Genomic DNA, 25,253 nt, shown 5'->3' on the forward strand with positions numbered 1-25,253 from the left:
ATTAAATGGCCTTTAAGTTTCCTTTGAGCTTTGAAGGCTAAGATCGAACACTACTTTGGGACCAACACTGTCAGCTGAAATCCAAGATAAAATGTTAAGTGGAACTTTCAGTTCCACATAGGGCAATGAAGTTGCTCTCCTAATCATGCATCTGAATGGAGATTATCTACACAGAGTCTATGTCTGTCGAAATTGATGAAATTACTTATCAATACACTATCATTAAAAAGTTTCACATGAACCAATTACTTGTTACATGGCAGCCCTAAATCATGTTGTTTTTAGTTAACCACCCTAAACAATTAATAAGTCATGAGAAAGGAAGGGAACTGCTGCTGGTCTGCAGCTTGCAATGATCATAAACCAATCAATGTGTTTTGCACGGCCTTCCAAATTGCATGGGTTTTAAAATATTAGGACCTGGATTTGAAAAATGTGGTTTTATTCACAGAGGCAAAATGCAAGACATCTGAAGTTTAGTAAATGCCTGTTTGCATTTATGGATATACCATGCTAGATGCTAGGGCAAACAGTATATTAATTATGACTTGAAAAGTACAATACAACAAAGAATCAGAAAGTTTAGAAAATGATACGGTAAATGTAACTGGATTTCTCCTTATCATATTAACTTGATTTTTAGAGCTCCAAGAGCAGGTGGAAAATAACACTATAATAAGCAGACAGAAGAAAGGAGTGGAGAGAACTTTTATGGTTGGACTCTAGGGCTGACCATCATATTTTTAAAATTATCATCTCTAACCATTCCTTCTCTTTCCCCAGAGTTGCTAACATTCTGCCTGTTCTCTGGTTCAGAGTGAAGTGAGAATGCCACCAGCCATGGGAATCAAGATGGTAAACTGCTCGTTTTCCATATTACCTAAAAAAAAAAACCAGGTACTCAAAAGATGTTTTAGTAGCCAAGCTGAAGTTGTAGCCTCCTAAACCAAAGACAGCCAGCAAGCAATTATCTGATCAAAACTCTTGATTTTCTCTGAATACCATGTCTCTGATGCAGATTTTTCTAGGTAAATCTGATTATTTTCCTTCTTTCAGAGGTTGGCTGCATTCCCCAGTTGATCTTTTTCTCTTAACTGCTTTCCTTTTTCCTGCTATTTAAAACTGAACTTTTATTGTTCCAAATTAAATCCATTTTTTCTAGCCTTGTCATTGCTAACTAATGAGAACAATTCCTCTCTTCATTCTTGGTAACTGCACTTAGGTACTTATAGATGAGAATCATATCCTTTCTTAGCCTACATTTTTTTACAGACTGCACATGCTATAAAATGGGCTAATTGTTGCTATAAAAATAGTTTCTATCATCATAGCATGGCAATTTTCCACCCCAAATCATTTAAATTTCCTAGAATTGTATTGAGTCCACATGGCATCAGATAGCTAAATGTAAATGCTCATTTAGCTTATAGGCAAAAGGCCTAGATTAGAACAAACTTATAGTTTTCCTTCTCTTTTGGTTATCATTGTTTATCAAACCTTTCATTATCAAAAATAGAATCTCAAAAAAAATCAACCTGAAAGACCTTTAATGTTCAAATCTGCTATTCTATTTGCACCTGGAACTATTAAGAAAAACAAACAATGATTTTCCTTTATTCATACAGCATCCAAACTAGATTACTGCTACATAATCAAAGATGAGAAGAAACACAGTGGATCAACCTCTTTGATAGTTGCAAAGCACTCAGAGCATAGCAGTATGAGTGTCAATGTCTCCCTATCAAAAACTCCCTTAGTACCAATGCCAAATCATATGACTTCTGTAAGTGAAAATTAGTTTGAATACACCTACATCACCAATATGATTCCAACACTGCACCAAATGTTATTTTTACATGGGCATACTTGTTGCACATGTCTGGAATAATATATCGTGTCTGTCTACACCAGAGCAACAGCAAAAGTTTGAAGGACTAGTATATACAAGTTGGAATTCATTACTCACTATGTGAAGCTGGAGGAAATCGCCAAGCCCTGGAGCACTGTCAATTCGAACCAGGATGCCATCCTTCACTGTCGTGCTGAAGCCCACAGCAAGGCGATCTGAGCGTGTGCTGGGTCTGTCATTTGCAGGCCAGGTGTAGAGAATGAGCCCTCCACTTTTCCCAAAGATATATGTAGCACCGGCTGCAAAAAAACAAGGGGAGAGGGAAATGTCATCCTAGTTCCTTTAGTTCCACCAGCTGTGGCAATGCTGCTGAGACTTGCCTCCAAACAGCTGTAGAGGAGAACATTGCTCACACAACAGTGTTTTGTTACTGAGAATGATGGTGTCCAGGGCCTAGGAGGCTCCTGTCACCCTAAATTAAAGATGCTGGAAAAATGAATTAATAGCAAAACAGATGTTAAAAAAAGACACACTTAACATTTCCCATTGCTTCTGGGAAACAGGACAGGATAGACAATGCCTTGTGTTTGAAATCTTTATGCATTGTGACAAAAACCTTTCACCAGTCTTCCCTTCCTTAGTAGTGGAATTGATCTCAGATCCCATCTAGAACATGTACAACACGGAAGACTAGCCCTTGACCCCTCTTAGCAATAAGGATATTCTGTTCAGTCAAGTTGTAGCCACTGGTTCCTTTTCCAGAGTGCCTCATAAAAGTTAAGAGAATTCAGAAGCCCAAAGACATCTTTTTTCATATCCTCTGCTTAACACTTGGAGCAACCTCCAGAAAATAAAAATGTTGATAAAAAACATACACATTGTGACAAATTCCATGCTTTGCAGTTCTGGCTCACTAGGTAGCTAGTTAGAAGTGTTAGGACCTTTAAATAAAAATATGTTCTCTAACTGTGGGGATTACAGGGCACATTTGATTTTAATTTTTAATTTTCTCTAGCACTTAAAACAATTTATTTTAAAACCTGATGACAACAGAAAAAATTTTTTCCCAACCATATGTCGAAGTAAATGGGTTAGTCTATATCTATCTGATAGGCCCAATACTATGAAATCTAAACAAAGAAAGTATATTTTAAACAATAATGGTCAATGGGTAGTTATTAACATTATTCTAACATTCCCAATTGTTACTTAAATTTTAAAAAAGAGAAAGGAATTCAGAACATAATTCCATCTTTAAAATTACAAATTTTATTATGTGTTATGACACTGTGTATGTAGCAGCCTTAGAATCATTCAGTCCTGGGTTCAAAGTCTTGCCTCTACCACATGCTAGCCATAGACCATTGATAAGGCAACTCATTTAACTTCCCAGTGCTTCAGGCAGTTCTATAAAATGCTGTTACCAGAAAGTTGAAAAGTACAGGAAATTTTCACAACCAACAGTTATTCCAAAAGATAAAATCATAGGTTTCATTCTTTTTACTATACCCATACTCCCTTTGAAAATAGTGGCATAACTGTTGGTGGAGTTGTGAACTGGTTCAACCAATCTAAGGTGCAAATGGGAGCTGTTTTTAGGGGGTTCTCTAGGGCTGTGCATGCCCTTTGATCTATCAGTGCCACTGCTGGGTCTGTATCCTGAAAGAGATTTTTAAAAAAAAGGAAAAGGACCTGTAAGTACAAGGGCATTTGTAGCAGTTCTTGGTTGGTGGCAGGGATTTGGAGATTTAGAGGATGCTCATCAGTTGAAGAGGGGCTGAATAAACTGCATTATATTACCATAATGCAATACTATTCTGCTATAAGAAATTATGAACAAAAGGTACACAGAAAAACCTAGGATGACTTACAGAAGCTGATGCAATGTGAAATGAGCTTTGTACAAACAGCAATACTGTAAGATGATCAGCTGTGAATGACAGCTGTTCTCAGCAATATAATAATCCTAGACAACTGAAGGACTATGATGAAAAATGCTATTCATCCCCAGAGTAAAAAATTATGGTGTCTGAATTCAGACTGAGTCACTTTTTTTTGCTTTTTTATTTTTCTTGGACTTTTATTGCTGCTGTTGTTCTATACTTTCACAAGATGACTATTATGGAAATATTTTCAATGGCTACACATGTATAATCTATATCAAATTTCTTGCCTTCTCCATGGAGGGGGGCCAAGTGGGGAGGGAGGAAGTTAGAAATTTTAAAAGTTTTAAATCCAAAGATTTAAAAAGTAATATTAACATTGTTTTTGCATCTAACTAGAGAAAATAAAATACTAAATAGATTTTTTAAAAAGAAAAACTAGGATAGATGGAAAATAATCAAATAGAATAAAAATCTTGTCTCATAATCATCTTCACATTTTAAGTTATAAGTGAAATGCATAAAGGCTCAGAGATTTAAAGCTGGAAGAGACCTGCAAAGCCTTCTAGTCTAATTCCTTCATTATACAGATCTTGATACTGAGGTCCAGAGACATGACTAAGGTTAAAGCTGGAAAGTATTAGAGGCAAGATTTAAACCAGGTCCTCTGACTCCAACTTCATACTCTTTCCACCATACTATGCCTCCTATCACAGGCAATTCCCTCTAACAGCTATTTCTAAAAAAGCAAACTCATTTGATATGAAACTTTTCTTCCTGAGCTCCCATTGAACATGTGCTAGCCTTTTAGAAATGCTTTAATACACTCCACTGAGTAATCAATTCTGATTTCTATAACATCTACTGAGGATCCTAATATATCTTGGCCACATTTGTTCTCAGAATTAATACACATCTGTGCCAACAGAAGGTTGGGTACGATTCTACTGACTGAACTAAGAAAAAAAATATAACTCATCCAAACTCCTAAGGCAAACTGTGGGGATGTTTAGGATTAGAAGTATATGTCAAATTCACAAGTACTGAAATTAATTATCTTTAGTGAGAGATAGAGACTAAATTCTGTCCACTTCCACAGTTCACCATCTTAGATATTACAGTGTGCTAGGCATATATATTATGTGCTATCCTTGTTTGATTTTTCCTCCTCTGAATTTCTAAATTTTTAGGGGACAACCCTGAAATTAAAGTAATTCATAGCACCTCTTCCATTTAACTTTCAGTATCTAATGGTGAGTTTGTGACTAATTTTGTATACACAACAATGTTTACCACTCTGTTGACAAGCCTACTCCAAGCCTCTTCATGTTAATTAGAGATGTGGGGATTCATGAATTATCCATGACATTTGTCCATGCACACAGAATTTGAGCAATTTACTTTAAATAGATTAACTACAAAAGCCATCATCACCACTTTTTTAATTCGTTATTTCTATGGCACTAAATGATTGATGCACTGGGCTAGATTAATTCAAAAGGAGGGAAAACAGTAAGGCAAATCAAAGCATGAGCCTTAGCAGTAATCTGTAAAATCCCATTACTTCATATCCTAAGTGTTTTGTTGATTCCATTACATGGATCAATTCACACTAGTTCCCAATAATACTATCAAGGAGGTGATTACAACCATAAACAAAAACCCAAAGGTCTAAGATTGATATTTCCTTGTAATAAGATGAGAAGATTTCTTTGATCTCTTTCAGCTCATTTTATCCAACCTTACTCAACCTGAGCATTTTTATAAATACTCAGGATCAAAAATTTGGGATAAATTTATAAATATTCAGGATCAGAAATTGGAAGTTGTTCTCAAAGGACAACTGGTTCAATATCTTTTGTGGACAAGTGAAGAAACTGAGACTAAAAGAAGTTAAGTGCTTTAATAATATTAATAATAGCAAAAATTTAAATAATGCTTTGAGGTTTGCAAAGTTTATTAAATGCTATTTCAACTAATCTTTACAAGAACCCCAGAAGTTAGAGGCTATAATTTCCCCTAGTTTACAGATGAAGCAGCTGAGGCTAAAAAAGTTTAAGTGATTTGCCCAACATTACATAGCTTGTTTCTGAGACAGAATTCCATCTCAGGTCTCCCTCATTTCAAGGCCAAGTACAGTACTCTTCTAGCAGCATATATAATGGGCCCTGGGTACATTTACTTTACACCGTTGTAGAAGTATACACCCAAGTGCTCTGACTTCATTCTCAATGTATCACGATTTCTTTCCTTAATCACCATATAACTCTAATTTCTCATTATATTATATTATTTCAAAATTGGAAGAGTCATTACATTGAAAGAAAAAGAGAGAAAGAAAGAAAGAAAGAAAGAAAGAAAGAAAGGAAGGAAGGAAGGAAGGAAGGAAGGAAGGAAGGAAGGAAGGAAGGAAGGAAGGAAGGAAGGAAGGAAGGAAGAAAGAGGAAGTGAGGGGAAAGGAAGGAATAAGAAAGTAAGAAAGAAAAAGAAAGGAATGAAAAAAGGAAGGAACGAAAAGAAAGAAAGAAGGTGAAAAAGAAAAAGAAAGAAAAAGAAGGGAAGTAAGGAACAAAAGAAGAGAAAAATAGCATGCTTCCACTTGTATTTAGACAACACCAATTCTTTCTTTGAAGAGGCATAGAATTTTTCTTTATGAGTCCTTATGATAATCTTGGATCATTATGTAACTGAGAATAGTCAAGTCATAATACAATATAGCCGATATGATGTACAATGTTCTCTTGGTTCTACTCACTTAAAAAAAAATTAACTGTATTTAAATATGGTCAGGTTCCTTTAATATCCTAAGTACTTTTTAAGAATTTAAAAACATTATTCTTAATAGTATTCCACAGGGCTTCACTAGACTGCTAAAGGGGATCATGACACAAATTAGAAAAAGAATCCTAGATAGACATTAAATTTCTCCCAGTGTAACAAAAGATTGCATTACTTATGTTCACAGTTATATTAACCCATTAAGAAAAAAGGATATAGGAATGGATCAGGACAAATCTCTCAACAACTTTTCAAAGTATATTGTCTACTTAAAGAGTATCAGAAATGTTATCTTGATGACCAAAAGATAGTACACAGCTCTCAATTATCCACTTAAGTGTAAAAAAGAAGTTGAGATGAAGCAATTTGGAAATATTCTGTTGTGCTGCATTGTTAGACTTTGAAACATCATCTAACATACCCAGAGTCACACACTTGATTATTTTCTCTCTTCATGGCAACAGCATCTTTCTAAAAATAATACTACTATCAGTAACAATGGACTGAGTTGGGCAGTGAATGAAGATCTAAATTCTTTGAACCTAGAATGATCCTAGAACTTGGAACCTAGAACCTAGCTGACATTATCATTTACTTTTCACTATTTTATGATTAGGATAAGTATATAGTTAGGTAAGAAGAAAAATAAGGAAAAAGACAAAAAAGAAAGGGAAAGAGGATGGAAAGGAAGAAGGAAGGAAGCAAAGAAAAATGGAATAACAAAGGGAAGGAAAGAAGGAAACAAAGGTGGAAGGATAGAAGGAAAGAAAGAAGCAAAAACTAATGAAGTCCCTATTATGTTTCAGAAACTATGCTTAGTACTTTACAAACATTACCTCATTTGATCCTCACATCAGGCAAGGCAGATATTATTATCCAGATTTTATAATCGAGGAACCTGGCAGACTTAGTTTAAATGACTTGGCCTGGGTTATACAACTTCTAAATGACTGGGGCTAGAATTGTACGCAGGTCTTCCTGATTCCAGGTCCAGGGCTCTATCCATAGCATTACCTAGCTAATGAAACCAAACATTTAGCCTATGAATTTAAATTTGACTTAATCAAGAGATACGAAGTTAAGAAGAACATTTCCAAAGAACTGCAGCTGAGACTTGTCCAAAGGATTATGGAGAGGAATACAAAGGAAGAAATTTGGCTACAGCATATAACAATAAAAGAAAATTATCTTGGGGAAGTGATAAAAAAACATATTAAGGAATTGCATGACTAGAAAACAAAATGGATTCTTCATATATTTAGAGCAGGGGACAAAAACAGTTTGTTCTATCTCCTGCTAGTCATATAACATCAAAATAATATGAAAAAGCTCTTTGGTACATCACTACATTAGGTGGACCCCATGTGATGAATTTATGGGAGAATATGCACGAGTCATGTAGAGTACATGGCAATCATGGGTTATAATTTAAATCACAGGAATATTTGAGTTTTCTTTGTACTAATCTATCCATTTATCTATCTATGAATGAGACTGAAAGATTTGTACAGAAAAAACAGTACTCTGAAATTCTATATTTATAAATACACACTCACTACATTCTCCATTTTTAAATTATCCACTGTGTCATTATTAATTCTAAGTTCTGAGACACATTAGTAAAAAGCAACCAAGAAAATTACAAATACACAATTACACATTTAGTAACTTGAAGGCCACTGTAGCTGGGATCTTTTGACATCAAAAACACTATTAATGCTAAAGTCATTGTGGCAAAATAAGAAATGTAAAATAAAACCATGGAAAATTTGTAATATTTTTAGTTTCATTCCCAAGAGCTGCTGAATCTCAAGTCAATAAGATGAGTTAGGCTCTATGCTAAGTAATGGGGATCCAAAGACAGGCAAAAGACTAGTCTTAAGGAGCTCACAGTATAATGGAGGAAGGCAATATAAAAATTGCTATGTGTAAACTCTTTCTCTCTCTTGTATTGTATATATTTATATATGTGTATTTTTGTGTTTGTATATATATGTATAGGCATATATCTATATATGTGTGTGTATGGATGCAGTGAATATACAATGTTCATACACATGCATGCATACACATATGTATGCGGTGAACGTACATGTGTACATACATATATGTGCATATATGCACATATATTCACACAGATCCCCAACATATATCCCTGTAACTGATCAAGCCAAAAAAGGTCTACTTTCTCTTTAAATATGTTACATTCTATCTATACCACTTTGACTTTTCACCAAGAATAATAATATCCTTCCTACCTCCATCTCATAGAATTCCCCTACCTTTCTTCAAAGCATGACTTCCAATCTGGAAAAGTTTACGTGAACTGATACAAACTGAAGTGAGCAGAACCAGGAGAACATTGTATGTGTGTGTGTGTGTGTGTGTGTGTGTGTGTGTGTATGTGAGAGAGATACATAGATACTAAAATATGAGATTATAAAATATCCCTGTATAATATGATTAATTAAAATCAATAGTGGAAAGACCCTATCAATTGAGGCCATCTAGAATTCTAATAATTCTAGTTTTGCAAAATGCCATGATAGCATTTTCCCTTTGGTTATAATGGTACAAAATCTCCTTAAGCAAATGCTTAGATCTATATGAAAATGAAAATAATAAACAAGTCTACCAATAGCACTGAACCTTTAAGTGACAATTGAAAAAGGCGCCTGCATATTTTCATAATGTAAAGGACATCAATTTAATGGGTTTTGTTTTTATTGGTAATATATGGAAGAGAGATGACTATGTGGCCAAGGGTAAAAAGGATCGATCATACTTTTTTTACTCACCCTAGTGAAATTTTCTTTTGTTTTCCTTTTTGATGTAGATTTTACACCAGCTCTTTTGGAAGCCCTCATGCATGTGAGGAGCATGGGAAAAGCATGAAATGCTCCTCACAATCCACTGGTGACTTTTATTTCTATGACAAGGACAGCTATGTTATACTGTTCAGTGTACTCTCCATGCTTGTGTTAAGATCATTTATGTTTATTAGTAATCAGACACATTGAATTTTCTAATACTAGCAAAAAGAAAGAACAACCAAAGTGGGAAAAATGCTTTCATGGCATTTTGACTATGGAGTAATGCAAGGATTAGCAAGTTTCTAAGCAGCTGATACTTTTTTCCTTAGCTCCTAAAAATTTAACTCCAACCTTAGAAGATTTAGGAGATCTTTCTATTCTGTAAATTCAGTGGTATTCTGGTAAATGTTTAAAAATTAGTTCTCCAACTGATGCTGAGTGAGATGAGCAGAACCGGAAAAACATTAAAACATTGTACACCCTAACAGCAACATGGGGGTGATGATCAACCTTGATGGACTTGCTCATTCCATCAATGCCACAATCAGGGACAGTTGGGGCTGTCTGCAATGGAGAATACCATCTCTATACAGAGAAAGAACTGTGGAGTTTGAACAAAGACCACGGACTATTACCTTTAATTTAGAAAAAAAAAACTGATATCTTATTGTCTGATCTTGCTATCGCTTATACTTTATGTTTCTTCCTTAAGGATAGGATTTCCCTCTCAACACATTCAATTTGGATCAATGTATACCATGGAAACAATGTAAAGACTGGCAAATTGCCTTCTGTGGGGGATGGGGAGGGAAAGTAAGATTAGGGGGAAAATTGTAAAACTCAAAATAAATAAAATCTTTATAAGTAAAAAAAAAAATTAAATCAGTTCTCCAAAAATGTATGACACACTTTTAAGTCTAATTCACAGTATTAAGATTTTTTTTCTATCACTTTCTCAAGTCCAAGTAATCAACCAAATGATCAATCAAACCCTAATTTGTATTATTGATGAAGGGAAAGATATAAACCCAAATAAAGGAAAATTCAACAACAGTTTCTCTTGGGCTGCCTCTAGCATAGCTAGTGATAGAGTCATACAGGTCTATTTTCTGTTTACGTCCATGATATTTCAGGGGCAGCTAGATGATGAAGTGGACAGAGTGCCAGACATAAAGTCAGGAAGACAGCTTTCCACATTCAAATGTGGTCTCAGAACCTATTAACTGTGTCATCCTATTGCCCGAACTCTGGCTCCATTTTCTTAAGTGTAAAATGAGCTGGAGAAAAAAAGGAAAACCATCCAGAAAACTCCAAATGGGATAATAATGAGTCAGAAACAGCTGAAATACTGAACAACAACAGCATAGGACATTCCAGCTATACCATTTTGGCTTCTCACAGGTTGTTCCCATTGCCAAGAAAATAGTCTGCATCCTGACCTCCATCTCACAGGAATCCTTGTATGACTTCCTATCTGGAAAGACATACATAAACTGATGCAAAGTGAAGTGAGCAGAACCAAAAGAACAGGGTACACAGTAACAGCAATATTGTACTGTGAATGACTTATCTAATCTCAATAATACAGATTATTCGAGACAATTCCAAATGGCCTATGATGAAAAATGCTATTCACCTCCAGAGAAGCAACTGATGGATTCTGAATGAATTTTCTTTCACAACATGACTTATATGGAATATGGAATTAGGAATATAATATGCATGACTGTACATGTATAACCTATATCAAATTGCTTTCCTTCTTATGAATGGGGGAGAGTAGGGATAGAAGGATAGAATTTGGAACTCAAAATATTTTTAAATATCATGTCAAAAATTACTTTAACATATAATTGGAAAAAAATAAAATATCTAATTCAATGTATGACTTATTATGGGAAAATTTTCCTGATCTCTCCAGTTCTAAATATCTTTCCCCATTCACCAGATTTACTTTCAATTTACATTTAAACGTACTCATCTGTTTTTTTTCCTGGAAAGAAAATATAAACTTCCTAAGGGCAGGAAATATTTGGTGCCTAAAATATATTAGATGTTGAAAAAATTACTATAATTGATTTGAATCAAACATATTAGAATAATTAATGTACTTTTAAAAAAATAAAAGGACCTCTAGGCCTCTGGTTTCCATGGTGTGAGGAACTCCTGCTGTGAAAATTTCTCTGATGGTTGCAAATTAGCAAATTATATATAACAGTATTAGAGAGCTGCCTAGAGTATTTAAAAGTTAATTTGCTTATTTCTGATCATGCATATGCAAATAAGATGCAAAATTTGAAACCAGGACTTGCTATTTCTAACACAGACCTCTTATTTGTTAAACCATGCTAGGTACCACACAGTAGAAAGAATTCTGGACCTAGCTTCAGGAAGATCCAACTTCAAATCCAGTCTAAGACACATACTAACCATGTAACCCCAGACAAGTTACTTTGCTCGACTCAGTTTCCTAAACTATAAAATAGGAATTATAATAAAACTTACCTCTCAGGGTTGCTGGGAGGATTAAAAGAGAAAACATTTATAAAGTGGTTAGCACAATTGCTTGCATAGTGCTATTTAATTTTCAGTAGCGTCTGACTCTCTGTGACCCTTTGAGCATTGTCCATAGGATTTTCTTGGAAAAGTACTGGATTGGTTTGTCGTTTCTTTCTCCAGCGTGCCTCCATTTCACAGAGGAGGAACAGAGGCAAATATTAGTTATGTGATTTACTCAGGGCCACCAAGCCAGTAAGTATCTGATGCTGGATCTGAACTCAGAAATTAGTTCTAAGTTAGTTAATACACCTAGTGGTCCTATCCTGGACTATTGCAAGCACTCATATGATTTCTTCCTTTTCTTCTTGAATTCACTCTTCTTTCATTAAACTATTAAGATTCTGTAGCATGGAAGACACTAGCACAGAACCCCCAGCATGGCATGCCTACCTACATCACAGAGGCTGCTGTGCTCTATGATCAAGGCAGAATGGAAGCAGCTCAAAGGACACATAAGATGCTTAAGTTTAAAGTAATTACGCCAAATGTTCACATAAACAATTTGTGTCTGACTTGTGGTGGAACACTACAAGTTCATGCTGGTCTGATCAGCCATTGCCAGGCACATCATAACTTGTTTCTCAGATAGTGATGTTATTTTGGTCTTCTTTGATAAGAAAGGACAAGAACCAATCAACTAACTACCTACCAACCAAGATTTTTGTTTATGTGTCATAACAATGATTTGTTGAAAAATGAAAATTTCAACTAAACAATGAATTAGTCTACAAAAATAGTGGTACTTTTGAAAGAACTGACTTGTTGGTTTCCCTACCTTCATCCATGCCATTTACCAACTCTTCCAAATTGGATGAATTATTTATTCTCCAATAATATAGACAAAGTTGAAATATGATTTTAAATCAATCATGAAGATTTTGGCAACAATTCTAAGTGCTTGTATAGTATTAAAATTAAGTAGATGACTTCTGAGTAATAACTTCAAAATTTTACATTAAAATAATTAAGATTATGAAATTTTAGTAAGCAAATAGATATGCATGTAAAGAGACCACTTTTTCCACTAAAGTAAACCCATTAGATTTTGAAAATTACACAGTGCACTTCTTGACTCTTCTCCCTCATTTTGGACCACTTATATAATGTATCATCAATACCAATGTCTCTGCTCTTTTTCTTTTAGCTTTCTTGCAACTCCACTAGGAAGGAAGGGGGGGGGGGGAGAGAGAGAGAGAGAGAGAGAGAGAGAGAGAGAGAGAGAGAGAGAGAGAGAGAGAGAGAGAGAGAGAGAGAGAGAGAGAGAAAGGAAGGAAGGAATTGCTTCTTTTCAGAGATAGTACCAACAGAGAGATTCTTATTCTGGAATTCACAGAATGATTTAAGACACTTTAAGGACAAAATAGAAATAGACAATGGTGGAATGTATTTAATTTTAGCATAGTATTTTTTAAATAAATCAATTCTAAAGGACATGTGAGAAATGGGGAATTAACAATATATCTGGATAACATGTTTAACATGTTAATGATTTTTTTTACTGAAATAACTTCCTTTTGATAATTTGGAGTTAAAGTACTTGCATTTGATTCTCAGCTAATATATTTATTCTACATGTGATCTTAGAGTTAGTGCAATTATCACCTGTGTGATCTTGGACAAATCACTTAATGTCTCTGGACCTTGATTTGTTCATGTTTAAAATGACATATTTGGATTAGATGATCTAATCTCTTACAGTTCTAAATCTGTCACTCCCTAATCCTGGTAAAATCAAATAGATTGTAACAATCTTTTTAGAAGTGAATCATTTAAAGTTAAAGTGAATCAGACTGGACAATCCACTAGAAAAAAATATAATTGTTTTGTTTCATGTAGGAGTAGTTAGTAAGAACCCTAAAAGCAGGAATAATAATTAGAGCATAATTATCAGGAATATTTTTGTGTCATGTGCCTAGTAGTTGCTGGAGATGCCCTTATAGGCTGCTTAATTCTCCTAATTTCTTCAGTTTCTTGACACTGTAAAACATAAAATGAATTGCACGTCTTACTGAGATCAAAACTAGGCTTAAATTTTCAGGGATAATGGAAATACATTGCTGAAGGCTATCATGAAAGCCACTATACAACAATTGTCTTGCTGGGTGTAGATGATTTGTCCAAGTGGCCCAAATTTGTTTAAATTGACAATCTCATTTAAGCAATTGCTATCAAATCTTCCTTGTTTTATTTGGTCTATAAGAGAAGCCTCTCAATATTTAGCTTATTTATAAATTTCAGGAAAAATTTTCTATACAATAAACCTATCCTGTTCTCTATGTGTTAGTTATTGGCATTTTGCTTTGAGACATATTTTGCTCAATAGTTATGACTAATGCTTTTTGCTAAGTCACGTATTCCTTTTTTTTTCCTTAATACATATACCACCACAATGATCCTGTGAGGTATATGTTGTTCAATTGTTTCAGTTATGTCTGACTCTTTATCTTTCCATTTAGGGTTTTCTTGACAAAGATGCTACAGTGGTCTGCAATTTATTTCTCCAGTTAATTTTACAAATGAGGAAAACTGAGGCATACAGGGTCAAATGACTTGCCCAGGGTCACACAGCTAGAAAGTGTTTGAGGCCAGATTGGAACCCAGGAAGGTGAGTATTTTTTTTTTACTCCAGACCTGGTACTCTATCCACTCTAACACCCATTCCTGTCATAGGAAATAATGATTAGTTCACCTTTAGATTGTACCTCAAGGCCCTTTATAAGGTCCTTTCCATATATTCTGACATTTGATTTTAAAAACAACACCTAGAGATACTTATCACAGGTATTATCATTACTGTTTGTGGCTTGCCTCCAAGCTATACAAAATGTGTTTTAGGTGAAATTCAAACCTGGGTCTCTCCCAACTACAAATGCAACACTTGTTCTACTATACAAGGTTGCTTCCTAGTACAGGTAGAATTAGCTCTCTTGTACAGATGAGTAAACCAAGGCTGAACATGATGAAGAAGTTTGTCTGGAATCATAGTGTAAGAGTTAGAATTTGAATCCAATGTTCCTGACTCTTAAATCCACTACTTGTTTTCTTTACACAAAGTACAAATTTTCTATTTTCCTTCTCAGTGGGTCCTCTACATAGCATTTGATATGATAGCATTTCACATTCACTTACTGACTCATAAGTTGCATGAAACTATTTCCAATTTGTGGTTAATTAAGATACATGGGAACCCGGGGATCCACAGTAACAGATTGTATTAGTATTTGAAATAATCTGCACAACAAAACATATTTGCATTATAGAGGGAGCCATCAGGGACTCCCAAGTAAATACTACAGATTTTTTTTTTACCAATATCTTTGCTATGTATATATTTATTGAGGAGATACTATTATTATCTATCTTGTCTACCCTAAATAAATATGAAATAAACACAAAAAATGGATGAGAAAGTAGACTTAAAGTTAAACTGAACAGACTGAAAGTTGAGAATAAAATTTCCTACTTTCTTGTAAGTACATACTTTTCTTCTGCAAAAGTGGGAGTAAATTTATTGCTGAGTAAACTGAGAGGTTGATAATACCTAGAAGTTAGACATATCACACACAGGGCCTAAATAAACAGCTTTGCACAAATACCTACAGGTGCTTTAGACATCACTCCAGAGCTAGCCTCATTCAGCTGGCTTTTGTGTCTCTCTTTTCCTTGAAAGGGGGGTACCCTTAGTACCAAATAAAAATTACACCAGAATGGGGCTCTTTCCACACTTACAAGGCAACTTCAAGTTATGTTCCTATTTCTTTAGTAGCATAAAGATGATCTGTAAAGCCACAAAGCAGCATGCTAATTATCTTATGCGGTATGGATGAAATGGTAGCTCTCCTAGGACCTCCAAAACTTTTTTTTACAGTGCTAGATAAAAATTCAATATAAATTCTTTAATAAGAAGTTATGCCAGACCTATTCTCCTCCTGCCCCCAACCCGTTTTTGACAGTCTAACTATACATTAGCAGAGATAGAGAATGCTATATATGTAATAGGAATTGATTTTCGCAAGTTATTCAAGCAATTTTCTCATGATATTCTCATGGATAAAGTGAGGAAATGTGGAGTATCTTACACTTAGGTAGATTCTGAATTCTTATTGAATAACTAAAACAACTATTAACAAAGGAACCACTCCCAATCTAAAAAGAGGAGTCTTTCTTGGAGTTGCCACTGGGCTTTGTCCTTCGACAGGATAAACGTATGTTTTGTTCAACACAATAATTTGTGACTTGGTCCAATTTATAGATTGTATGCTTATCAAATTGGAAAATGATACAAAACTTGGAGTGGAATAATATGGTATGTGATAGAAATGGAAACCTCAAATGTTTAAAAGCTGGATGAATAGGCTACATTGAATAAATGGAATTTAATAAGACATGAATTTAAAGTCCCACATATAGATTTGGAAAGCACATATATAGAATGGGATTAGCCAAAATAATGTGTGTTGGGGGGGTCTTATGATATAGTAAAAAGAAGATTGGGTTGGACTTCAATGTAGCAGAGTCAAATTTGAATTAAGATTCATTTACTTCAGAGCAAATATGTGCCATAGGTATCTTTCACAGAAAGTGTTGTTTCACTGCCCTTTGGTGCTCCTGCCTTGCCAGGTTTCAATTCCAGGGAACTAGATGTGCCTGCCTACCAGGATAAAATCATCACTACTAAACTCATGACCAAGAAAAGTAGGAAACATCACACACCACTAATGTGTAGAGAAGACACCTAATCAGGAATATGATAAATATCTTGGTTGCAGAAGACTCTCCAAATTCTTAAATTCTATATTTAGGGCAAGCTTTTTCATAAATAGGTTCAATATTTTAATATACTTATGTAGACCTACTTTGGTAAACTTTAGTTTGGCTTTTCTAGTTGAACTTGACAGTATTCATCAATTCTGTTTCAAGATCTTTCCTAAGTTTATAATGTACTATTTTTAATTTCTATATTTTGCCCCGTTTCTAAAATTCTGAAGCTACTTCTTATGCTGAGTTTGTTTTTTCTCTGGGTAAAGAATTTTTATGCAGTGGTAATGTCATAAATCTATAGATGGAAAGAAACTAGAATCCATCAAATTCACATTTTATAGATGAAGAAACTGAAGTGTAAGGTGTTATCATGATGCCAAAAATCAAATAGGTAGTAAAAACAAACTATGGGATTTGACCCTAGATTGATCTGACCACATCAGATATGGGATTTGAACTCCACAAATAGTTCCATAGTACCACGCTATATTAATAAATGTCTTAATAAAGACATAAAGAAGAAAGATATAAAAATAAATAATAAATCTCTTCATTTGTTTTCATCTAAGTGATGCCATGATTATTCCAATGAGAGAAAGCAGTGAGAAGGAATAACCAATACTAAGATGAGCACTGCTAAGATAACTCTTTTGGAAATTATTAATATATTTGTTTTTAAATCACTTTCATTTTTCATTATTTCATTCTCCTTCTAAAAATGCTTCCAGACATTATAACAAAAGGTTTTTTTTAAAGAAAAAACTAACCAACATCTAAACTAATCCCATTGTTCCATACCCATAGTCCCCCATTTCTATAAAGAAAAAGGGTTTTAACCTTTACTTCCATAATCAGAGACTTAAATTGTCTTAGGAAGTTCAGGATTCCAAAGCATCCATGAGCAAACCCTAATTTGTGAAAAATGAGGCTTTCTTCTTTAAAAGAATTTCCATGAATTAACTGCTTTTCCTTTAGGGCATTCTATCTTCCCCAGACAAACCCTCTAACACTCTTTGACAATATTCTTGCCCTAGCCCACAAAGGACTTTAATTAAAGTACAAGGTTTTTCCAGTATTTGAGAGGTTGGGTAGAAGGTTGGAGGGAAAGTGGGAAGGGTTTTTCCTCTGCTTGAAAGCTAAACCAACAACAACAACAAAATGAAGCCCAGCATGGTAGCTGAGACTATGCGCATTTTGTTTTCCCATTTAAAGGACTACAAATTAATAGAAGGTGATTCTCTTGGGTGGGGGTGTCGGAAATCAGCCTGCAATTATATCAGACAATTTGCTCTTTCTGATTAATTACACCAAGCTCAAAAAGCAGTAAGTCATTGAGGGTAGAGTGTGGGGTGAAGAGTGTTTCTGATATTACCTCCCAGGCCAAGTTCATTTATCTTTGCATAAACAGTTCTAGCTTCTTATGCTATAAACCAAAGTGAGCCCTGGGCAGTGGCAAACTTATCAAGTTTAAGATGAATATCAAACTTTGTTAACAAACAAAACCAAAAATCAATACATTTATCATCCCCAATGGGCTTCAGCAAACCTGAAATAGGGGACAGCTAAAGAAATGGGAAAGTATTACCCAGAATGTTATCTTTGCACTCCTTTTTTCATTTCATTTTGATATAGAACATTCAAACTGTCTTAATTGAAGATCACAATTTAATACCCTGGGAAGGAGTATTACATTGCTACCAATATATTGAGAAACTGAATTCAGGGGTTGCTTTAGTACTTTGTCTCCTGAGAATCAGTGGCAAATTCTTAAAGAAAAAAAAAGTGCACACTTTATATTTGGTTAACTGTTCAAATGAGTCTGTGTTACCATATTTATTCTTATAAACATTTCAGTAATTTTTAACTGCAGAAATTAATACTGCTATTTAATAGTTGAATATAGTAGGAAACTAGGATAAGAAAATAAATTTTTATGCAATGGTAATATCATAGATCTATAGATGGAAAGAAACTAGAATCCATTAAAGACAACACAATACAGTGGAAAGAACACTGATTCTTGTAATTTTTAAAGTATTATATTTCCTTCCTTTCTTCCCAGCTTTTGCCTGAATAATATAATAGTTAGCTATTATTTGACACCAATAATAATAATAATAACTCATTATCATTATTAAGGCAAAGACAGGAAGGAAGGAAGGAAGGAAGGAAGGAAGGAAGGAAGGAAGGAAGGAAGGAAGGAAGGAAGGGAGGGAGGGAGGGAGGGAGGGAGGGAGGGAAGGAAGGAAGGAGGGAAGGAGGGAAGGAGGGAAGGAAGGAAGGAAAGAAGGAAGGAAGGAAGGAAGGGAAGGAAAGGAAGGAAAACCAGAATTTTTTTTTATATATGAACATCTTTCCTTTCTAATATACTTCTTTCAGGCAAAAAAGAAGAAAGGGGGTATGCACATTCTGCTTTTATGATTCTCCTCTTTCTGCTGTAACTAAAAGAAATAGGAAAAAGATACCTGATGTGCTGAACTACTCACTGAGAGATATTACAAAAGAGGAACAGTTATTTCTTTTCTAGTGCTGTGAGTTAAACCCCTGACTGACATTAAGTTCATAATATCAGAAACTTGGAAACAAAGTAGCCTGATATACAAAAAGAGGGCCTTGGTCTTTTCTTAGGCCCTGTTCTAAAATTGTGCAGAGATGCATAAAATATTATTCTCCTCTGACATCTGGTTAAATATTTTAAAAGGATGAGGCTCTAGGTTTCTGGAAAACATGTGGCTTGCAAAAGAGTAGACACTGCCAAGTCAGGTTAGAGGAATAGCCTATAGATTTGGGACAGAGTAGGCTTCCAGGCCAGGGAAAAGCAAATCATGTCACCATCCAAAACAAAACCGGCTAATGGAGTCACTGTAATCATCTCATCTTTTCAACCACACAGAAATGTCATCTTGCAGCACACATCTGTTGGTTCAAGTAGCACAGCCTGACTGTACTAAGCCAAGTCTGCCAATGATTCATAAAATCAGAGAATCTTTGAGCTGGGAGGAACCAGGAGATTATCTGGCTAAAGGTTATGAATAAGAAAGCAAAGTAAATAGAGGCTAGGTCCCCTGCCTCCTCTAGTGCTTCCTTCCATCAGCCCTGAAAGATTCTGAACATATCTCCTGATGTTTGCCTTTCTGCTTGTCCTTCTATAAGGTAGCCCAATTTGTAGAAATGATCTTATAGAAAGACATGCCTATACTTAGTTACTATAAAAATGATTTCTTATAATGATATTGTCATTGGAGGTTCTTTAATCCAAATGTAGCATTTTGGACTTGCAGGGGTTTTTAACCTAGAGTCTTTGAACTTGGTTTGTCTTGTTAAACTGTTTATATTTTGATAACCACATATTTCAATATTATTGACTCTCTGAAATACTATGCATCTTATACATTAAAAAATTATTCTGAAAAGTGGACTGCAGACTTCATCAACACAATACATACCTACAACAAGGTTAAAAAAACCCAGCTACTAATTACACTAAAAGGAGTTTCGATCCTATGAACATTCATTCAGGGAAGGAGGGAATGAAGAAGGAAATGAAAGGAGGGAGGGAAAGAGGGAATGGAAGGAATGAAGCAAAGAAAGAAGGAGTGAAGAAGGAAGGAAGGAAGGAAGGAAGGAAGGAAGGAAGGAAGGAAGGAAGGAAGGAAGGAAGGAAGGAAGGAAGGAAGGAAGGAAGGAAAATGAAGAATAAAAGAGTTTTGCCTTTTAGGAACTTACCATCTAATTAGAGATATAGAAGGCAAATATTTAAAAAAGGAAGTCAAGATCACAGAATCAAATGGAATATTATCTGTGAGATGTTGCTATTTAATGTATAACTGTGCAAGCAACCTCTTTATAACATTCCGAGGAGATCATCCAGCCATTGTTGACAGAAATGCCAGGCATAGGGAATTCATGATATCCCAAGGTAGGGGGAATTCACTTTGGGGAACCTTTAATTTTTAGAAAGTTCTCTTTTATATTCACTTGAAATCTGCCTTTCTGCATCTTGGAATTATAAGATCATAGATTTGGAGTTGGAAGAGATCTTGATAGTTATTCTAACCCCTTCTTTTTATAGATGGGAAAACTGATGGTCAGGTAGTTAAGTGAATTATCCCTATCACAAAGATACTATTAAATATAAAACTACTTCTATTTTCATCTGATTTGCTTAACAAATTTCTAACTATTTGAAGACTGCAAGGACAGCTAGGTTGTGCAGTGGTTAAAGCACTGAGTGTGAAGTTAGGAAGAATCATTTTCTTAAGGTAAAATCTGGCCTTGGTCACTTTTCTATCTGTATGATCCTGGGCAAGTCACTTAACCATATTCATCTCAGTTCTTCATTTGTAAAATCCTAGTTGGAGAAGGAAATTGAAAACCACTCTAGTAATTTTACACGAAAACTTCAAAATTGGGTCAAAAAAAGAATCAGGCATGGTTGAAGTAACTGAACAACATTAACAATGTCTTCTCTTCTTCATGCTGAACTGTTTCTATTCTTACAATGAATCCTCTCTTGACATGATTTCTAGAGCCCTCAGCATCTTATATGGCCTAAGATTTATATGCATTTTCAATTTTATTATGCCACTGAGTTTATTCACATTTCTGGGAGGGTTGTGGTGGTTGTATGTTTTGCTAACATGAACATTGTCTAATCATGTCCCCTCTTATACTCATGACATTGATTTTTTTAAATACAGGTGTAAGACTTTACATTTATTCCTAATAATCTTCATCTTTTTAGATCCTGCCTAATATATTCTACTTTTCAAGTATTTTTTCAGCCCCTGATTCTATAATACAATGTGTAAGATATCTTCCCCACTTTGGATCATGAGAAACTTTGGTAACTAAGTCACCTATGTTTTCATTCAAGTCATTGAGGGAAAATTTCCATAAAACAAACTCAAGGACACTAGAGGCCCTTTGCATGCAGGTACATGCAAATTAACATCATACAAAGTAAGTCCAAATTAAATGACTAGATGATCAACACCAGCTGTATGGCTATGGGCATTTCAATTAATCTCTCAATACCTAAAATAAATCTCAGACTTAATAACCAGCCTATGTCAATGGAGGAGATCTTTGTACTAGTAGTTTTTTCCTTTATCAGGTAAATTCCAGTTGTTGCCAAGGAAAAAAAAGCTGAGAAGACTCATGGGAAGGCATATTATAAATGAGCTTTTACTATGGGGTAAGATAAATCAGGAAAAGCACCTTGACAAGCTCAATGTACTCATCTATACAATGAACAGCTTGTATTAGGTCAGCTCTACAATCCCTTCCAGTCCTAATATATTATGTTTTTTTAAAGAGGTAAATTTTAATCAGAATTTGAAGGAAGGAAGAAAAGAACGTAGATTAATAAAGAGTAAGTGAAATGGCTGGTGTGTGAATAAAGTGCATAAAAGCAGGATTGATTAATTTATGAAAAGAGGCCTTGGAAGAAATTTGCTTGGTTAGGGCATAGAAGTTTCTATGTCTTGTCCTTCATATCACAACCTAATAATCAAAGACAGAGAGAGCTCTTGTTTTAAGTTGTAACATTATTTGTATTCTCATAACTCTTCTATAACCAGTAACCAAGTCATTTTCTTTCCTTTCCTTGGAAGAATCCTTATTCCTTAGAGATTTTTAAAAATAATCCAGTTGTTCCATATTATAATTAGGCATGTCACCTGCTAATGAAGCACATCTGAGTACTGATTCCAATTAGTCTTTCTCCTAAATTAGAGGGACAAACTCTTAAAGGAATGTCTAGTTGAGTTTATACTATCCAGTTAGGATTGTCCTGATATTCTGTTTCTATATTACCTGTGCTCTTGGTAACAAAGTAAGAGTGCTTTCTTGGAACTAATTCAACTAAGTATGGGCATGTTTGTATTGTTTGCACCAAGGCAACTCATTTGGGGGAAATAACTAGTTCAAAACCAAATTAGAAAGAATACAAATGAGGAAATATGGTATGTATGAGGCAATGTCAACCTGACTTATTTTAAACAAATTATTGATGCTAAAACAATGGGAAATGAATAAAAGAAGAGATATTGACAAAAATTTCTTTAGAAAATAATGCTATCTAGATGTGAATAAATTACCACAATGAGTAAAGCTTGAGTCTAGAAATTGCCTCTGACAACAATAGGTTGATCTTTTTGCCAAGCAGAGAAATATGGCAATCAAACACAACATTGGCTTAGAATATAAATTCATTTTATGATATAAAGGCAAATTATGAGTAATATGTTGGTCAATTTGTTAGTCTTTCCCCCCCCCAAAAATGGACAGAAAAACAAGTTACAGAAATTTAGATTAAAGACTTTAAACTACCAAAAAGAATGAAAAGATGAAACTGGGAGGAGAAAAAAGATAAGGCTGTGAATTATGGAAATATTTAAAGAAAACAAATTTGTAAACATTTCTATAATTCACATTCTTTCAACAATGATGGTGACCATATTTAGAATTTAAATCAGTCTCAGATATGTTGTATGAAGAAGTAGAATTAGCAATAAAGAAAACAAAGATAGAAAAAATAACAAGATATCAAGACTGCAGAGGATTTTTGTGCTGGAGGGTAACAAAATTTTGAATAAACTAAATGATTGATTCTTTGGATATCTTTAAGAAGGGAAGATATCAAAGTTCTTTGAGAAAATTGCAGATGTTATGAATGAGAAAATATCAACAATCGATGACTACTATGTTTATTTCACTATATCCAAGAATATTTATAATAGTAATCTGATATATAAGTTGAGACCAATTTGGGTGAAGTTTTGAGAAAGGGATAGGCAAGTTTTCATCACAGGTAATTCCAGCATACCACATCTTTGTAGTCACTGAATTGACTATATCTGAAAGGTATATCAAATATAAGATATCATTGTTCTTAATGTTTGTTGACTATCTGTATATATAAATAGATAGATGTAGAACCAAGGGAATGTTATACACATCAACACAACATTATGAGGTGAACAACCTTGATGGAAGCAGATCCTCTCCTCAATCCTGAGAACTAGGAAAACTATATTTGACTGGTTCTGGACTGTATTATCCCCAACCAGAGAAAGATAAACAAAATAAAACAAAAATCACAGATTAAAAAAAATTCTTCTGAATCTGATGAATACTTTATAAAAATTATCTCTCATGTATCTCTTTCTTTTCCTTAATCCCAATTTTTCATGCCCAAAATTACTAATTTGTAAACGTGTTTAACAAAATATGTATGTAAAATGCTCCCTGATGAGGGGAGGGGAATGGGGTGGGGAGGGTGGAGGGAAATTTTGTAACTTGGAAATATGCATGTGCATATGGATGAAAACAAACACATAAACTTAAAAAAAGATGTTAGACTATTGCTTCAGAAAAAAGAAAGTAATTATATATATATATATATATATATATATATATATATATATATATATATATATATATAACATAGGGTTTTTTGTTTTGGTTTGGTTTGGGTAAAACTGCCCTTTCCCCTGAACTGTCAAATTCACATATTTACACTGTGGCAAATAAGTCTAGGAAAGGGTGTGTTGAGAGCAGAAAGAGGGACTTCTGAATCAAAAAAGTGATTTATAGGATGATCAACAATGTGTAAAAGGGCTATTTTTTTACTTTTTTAAAATTTGTTTTTGTTCCAAAATCCAAAAGAATTTACATTAATGACACTAGTGTGAAATTTAATATAAAATAAAAAGATACCGTTGAATAGTAAAAAATAAAAATAGATAAACCCATACATACATATAAATTTGTTTGAAAAAATGCCATTTTAATGATCTCTTCCAACAAGATGTCTCCCACTAATATGTAAAAATCATATACTTTTCCTTGAAAAACCTAGCAAGATTATTTTATTTGATGGCCCTCATTAACAAAAATGTGAGACATAAAAGATGATATATGTTCATCTAAAGTGTTTGATGTTTAGTATAGAATCCAAATCAAAAAGAATTCCATTGTAGACTGTGAGGTCCTCCAGATGCGCTTAACTAATTGATGATACTATACTGATTACATCAAGACTCAGAGAATTTTAGTGACTACTAATAAGAAACATCATCTCTCATAAGATTTTGGCCTAATTATTCATGTAAGAAAAAGCAAGTGATCAAAGAATGCTTCTTTTTGCAAAGACTATATGTTTCATGAACAGTATAATAACAGTATGTATGTATATTAATATATATTATATAAATACACACATATATATGTACCCACACATACATACATATATCCTGAACACAGAGATACTTCAAATGGGCAATAAGCCAGAAATTCACAGATAAGTGAAATCGGCAGTTTTGGGGAAATTGCGCATTGCTTTTAATGTCCTCAAACTTATTCACAAAGTTAAGGCCCAGCTTAAAAGCATATTTCCCCCCACAGTGTCATATTGCTGTGAATGTCATAGAATAGCAGTCTTAGTGAAAATTAAATGTAAGTCACCCAAACAGGCAATGGAAAACACAAGGTGATCATGACTAGGTTGCAACTTATACCGTGAGGAGTTCTACAAGAGAAGTGACTTTTAAAGAAGATTAGAGAGATAAATAAGTAAAAAAAAAAAAGAAAAACACCAATTTTTAG

At 34.2% G+C, this 25,253-nt stretch overlaps 1 protein-coding gene across 2 annotated transcripts in view; it reads right to left on the bottom strand.

Annotated features, from left to right (window-relative positions):
• Positions 1 to 945: 945 nt before the first annotated feature.
• Positions 946 to 25,253, bottom strand: part of NRXN3 (neurexin 3) — a 1,564,316-nt gene continuing 1,540,008 nt past the window's right edge. For both annotated transcript variants that reach the window (XM_074235619.1, XM_074235620.1), the window contains one exon: positions 946 to 2,148. In XM_074235619.1, the coding sequence (XP_074091720.1) occupies positions 1,853 to 2,148 (296 nt within the window). In that variant the 3' untranslated portion in view covers positions 946 to 1,852. The remainder of the gene's footprint in view (positions 2,149 to 25,253) is intronic.

This window comes from Macrotis lagotis, chromosome 4, assembly GCF_037893015.1.
Source record: "Macrotis lagotis isolate mMagLag1 chromosome 4, bilby.v1.9.chrom.fasta, whole genome shotgun sequence".
Lineage (NCBI taxonomy): Eukaryota > Metazoa > Chordata > Mammalia > Peramelemorphia > Peramelidae > Macrotis > Macrotis lagotis.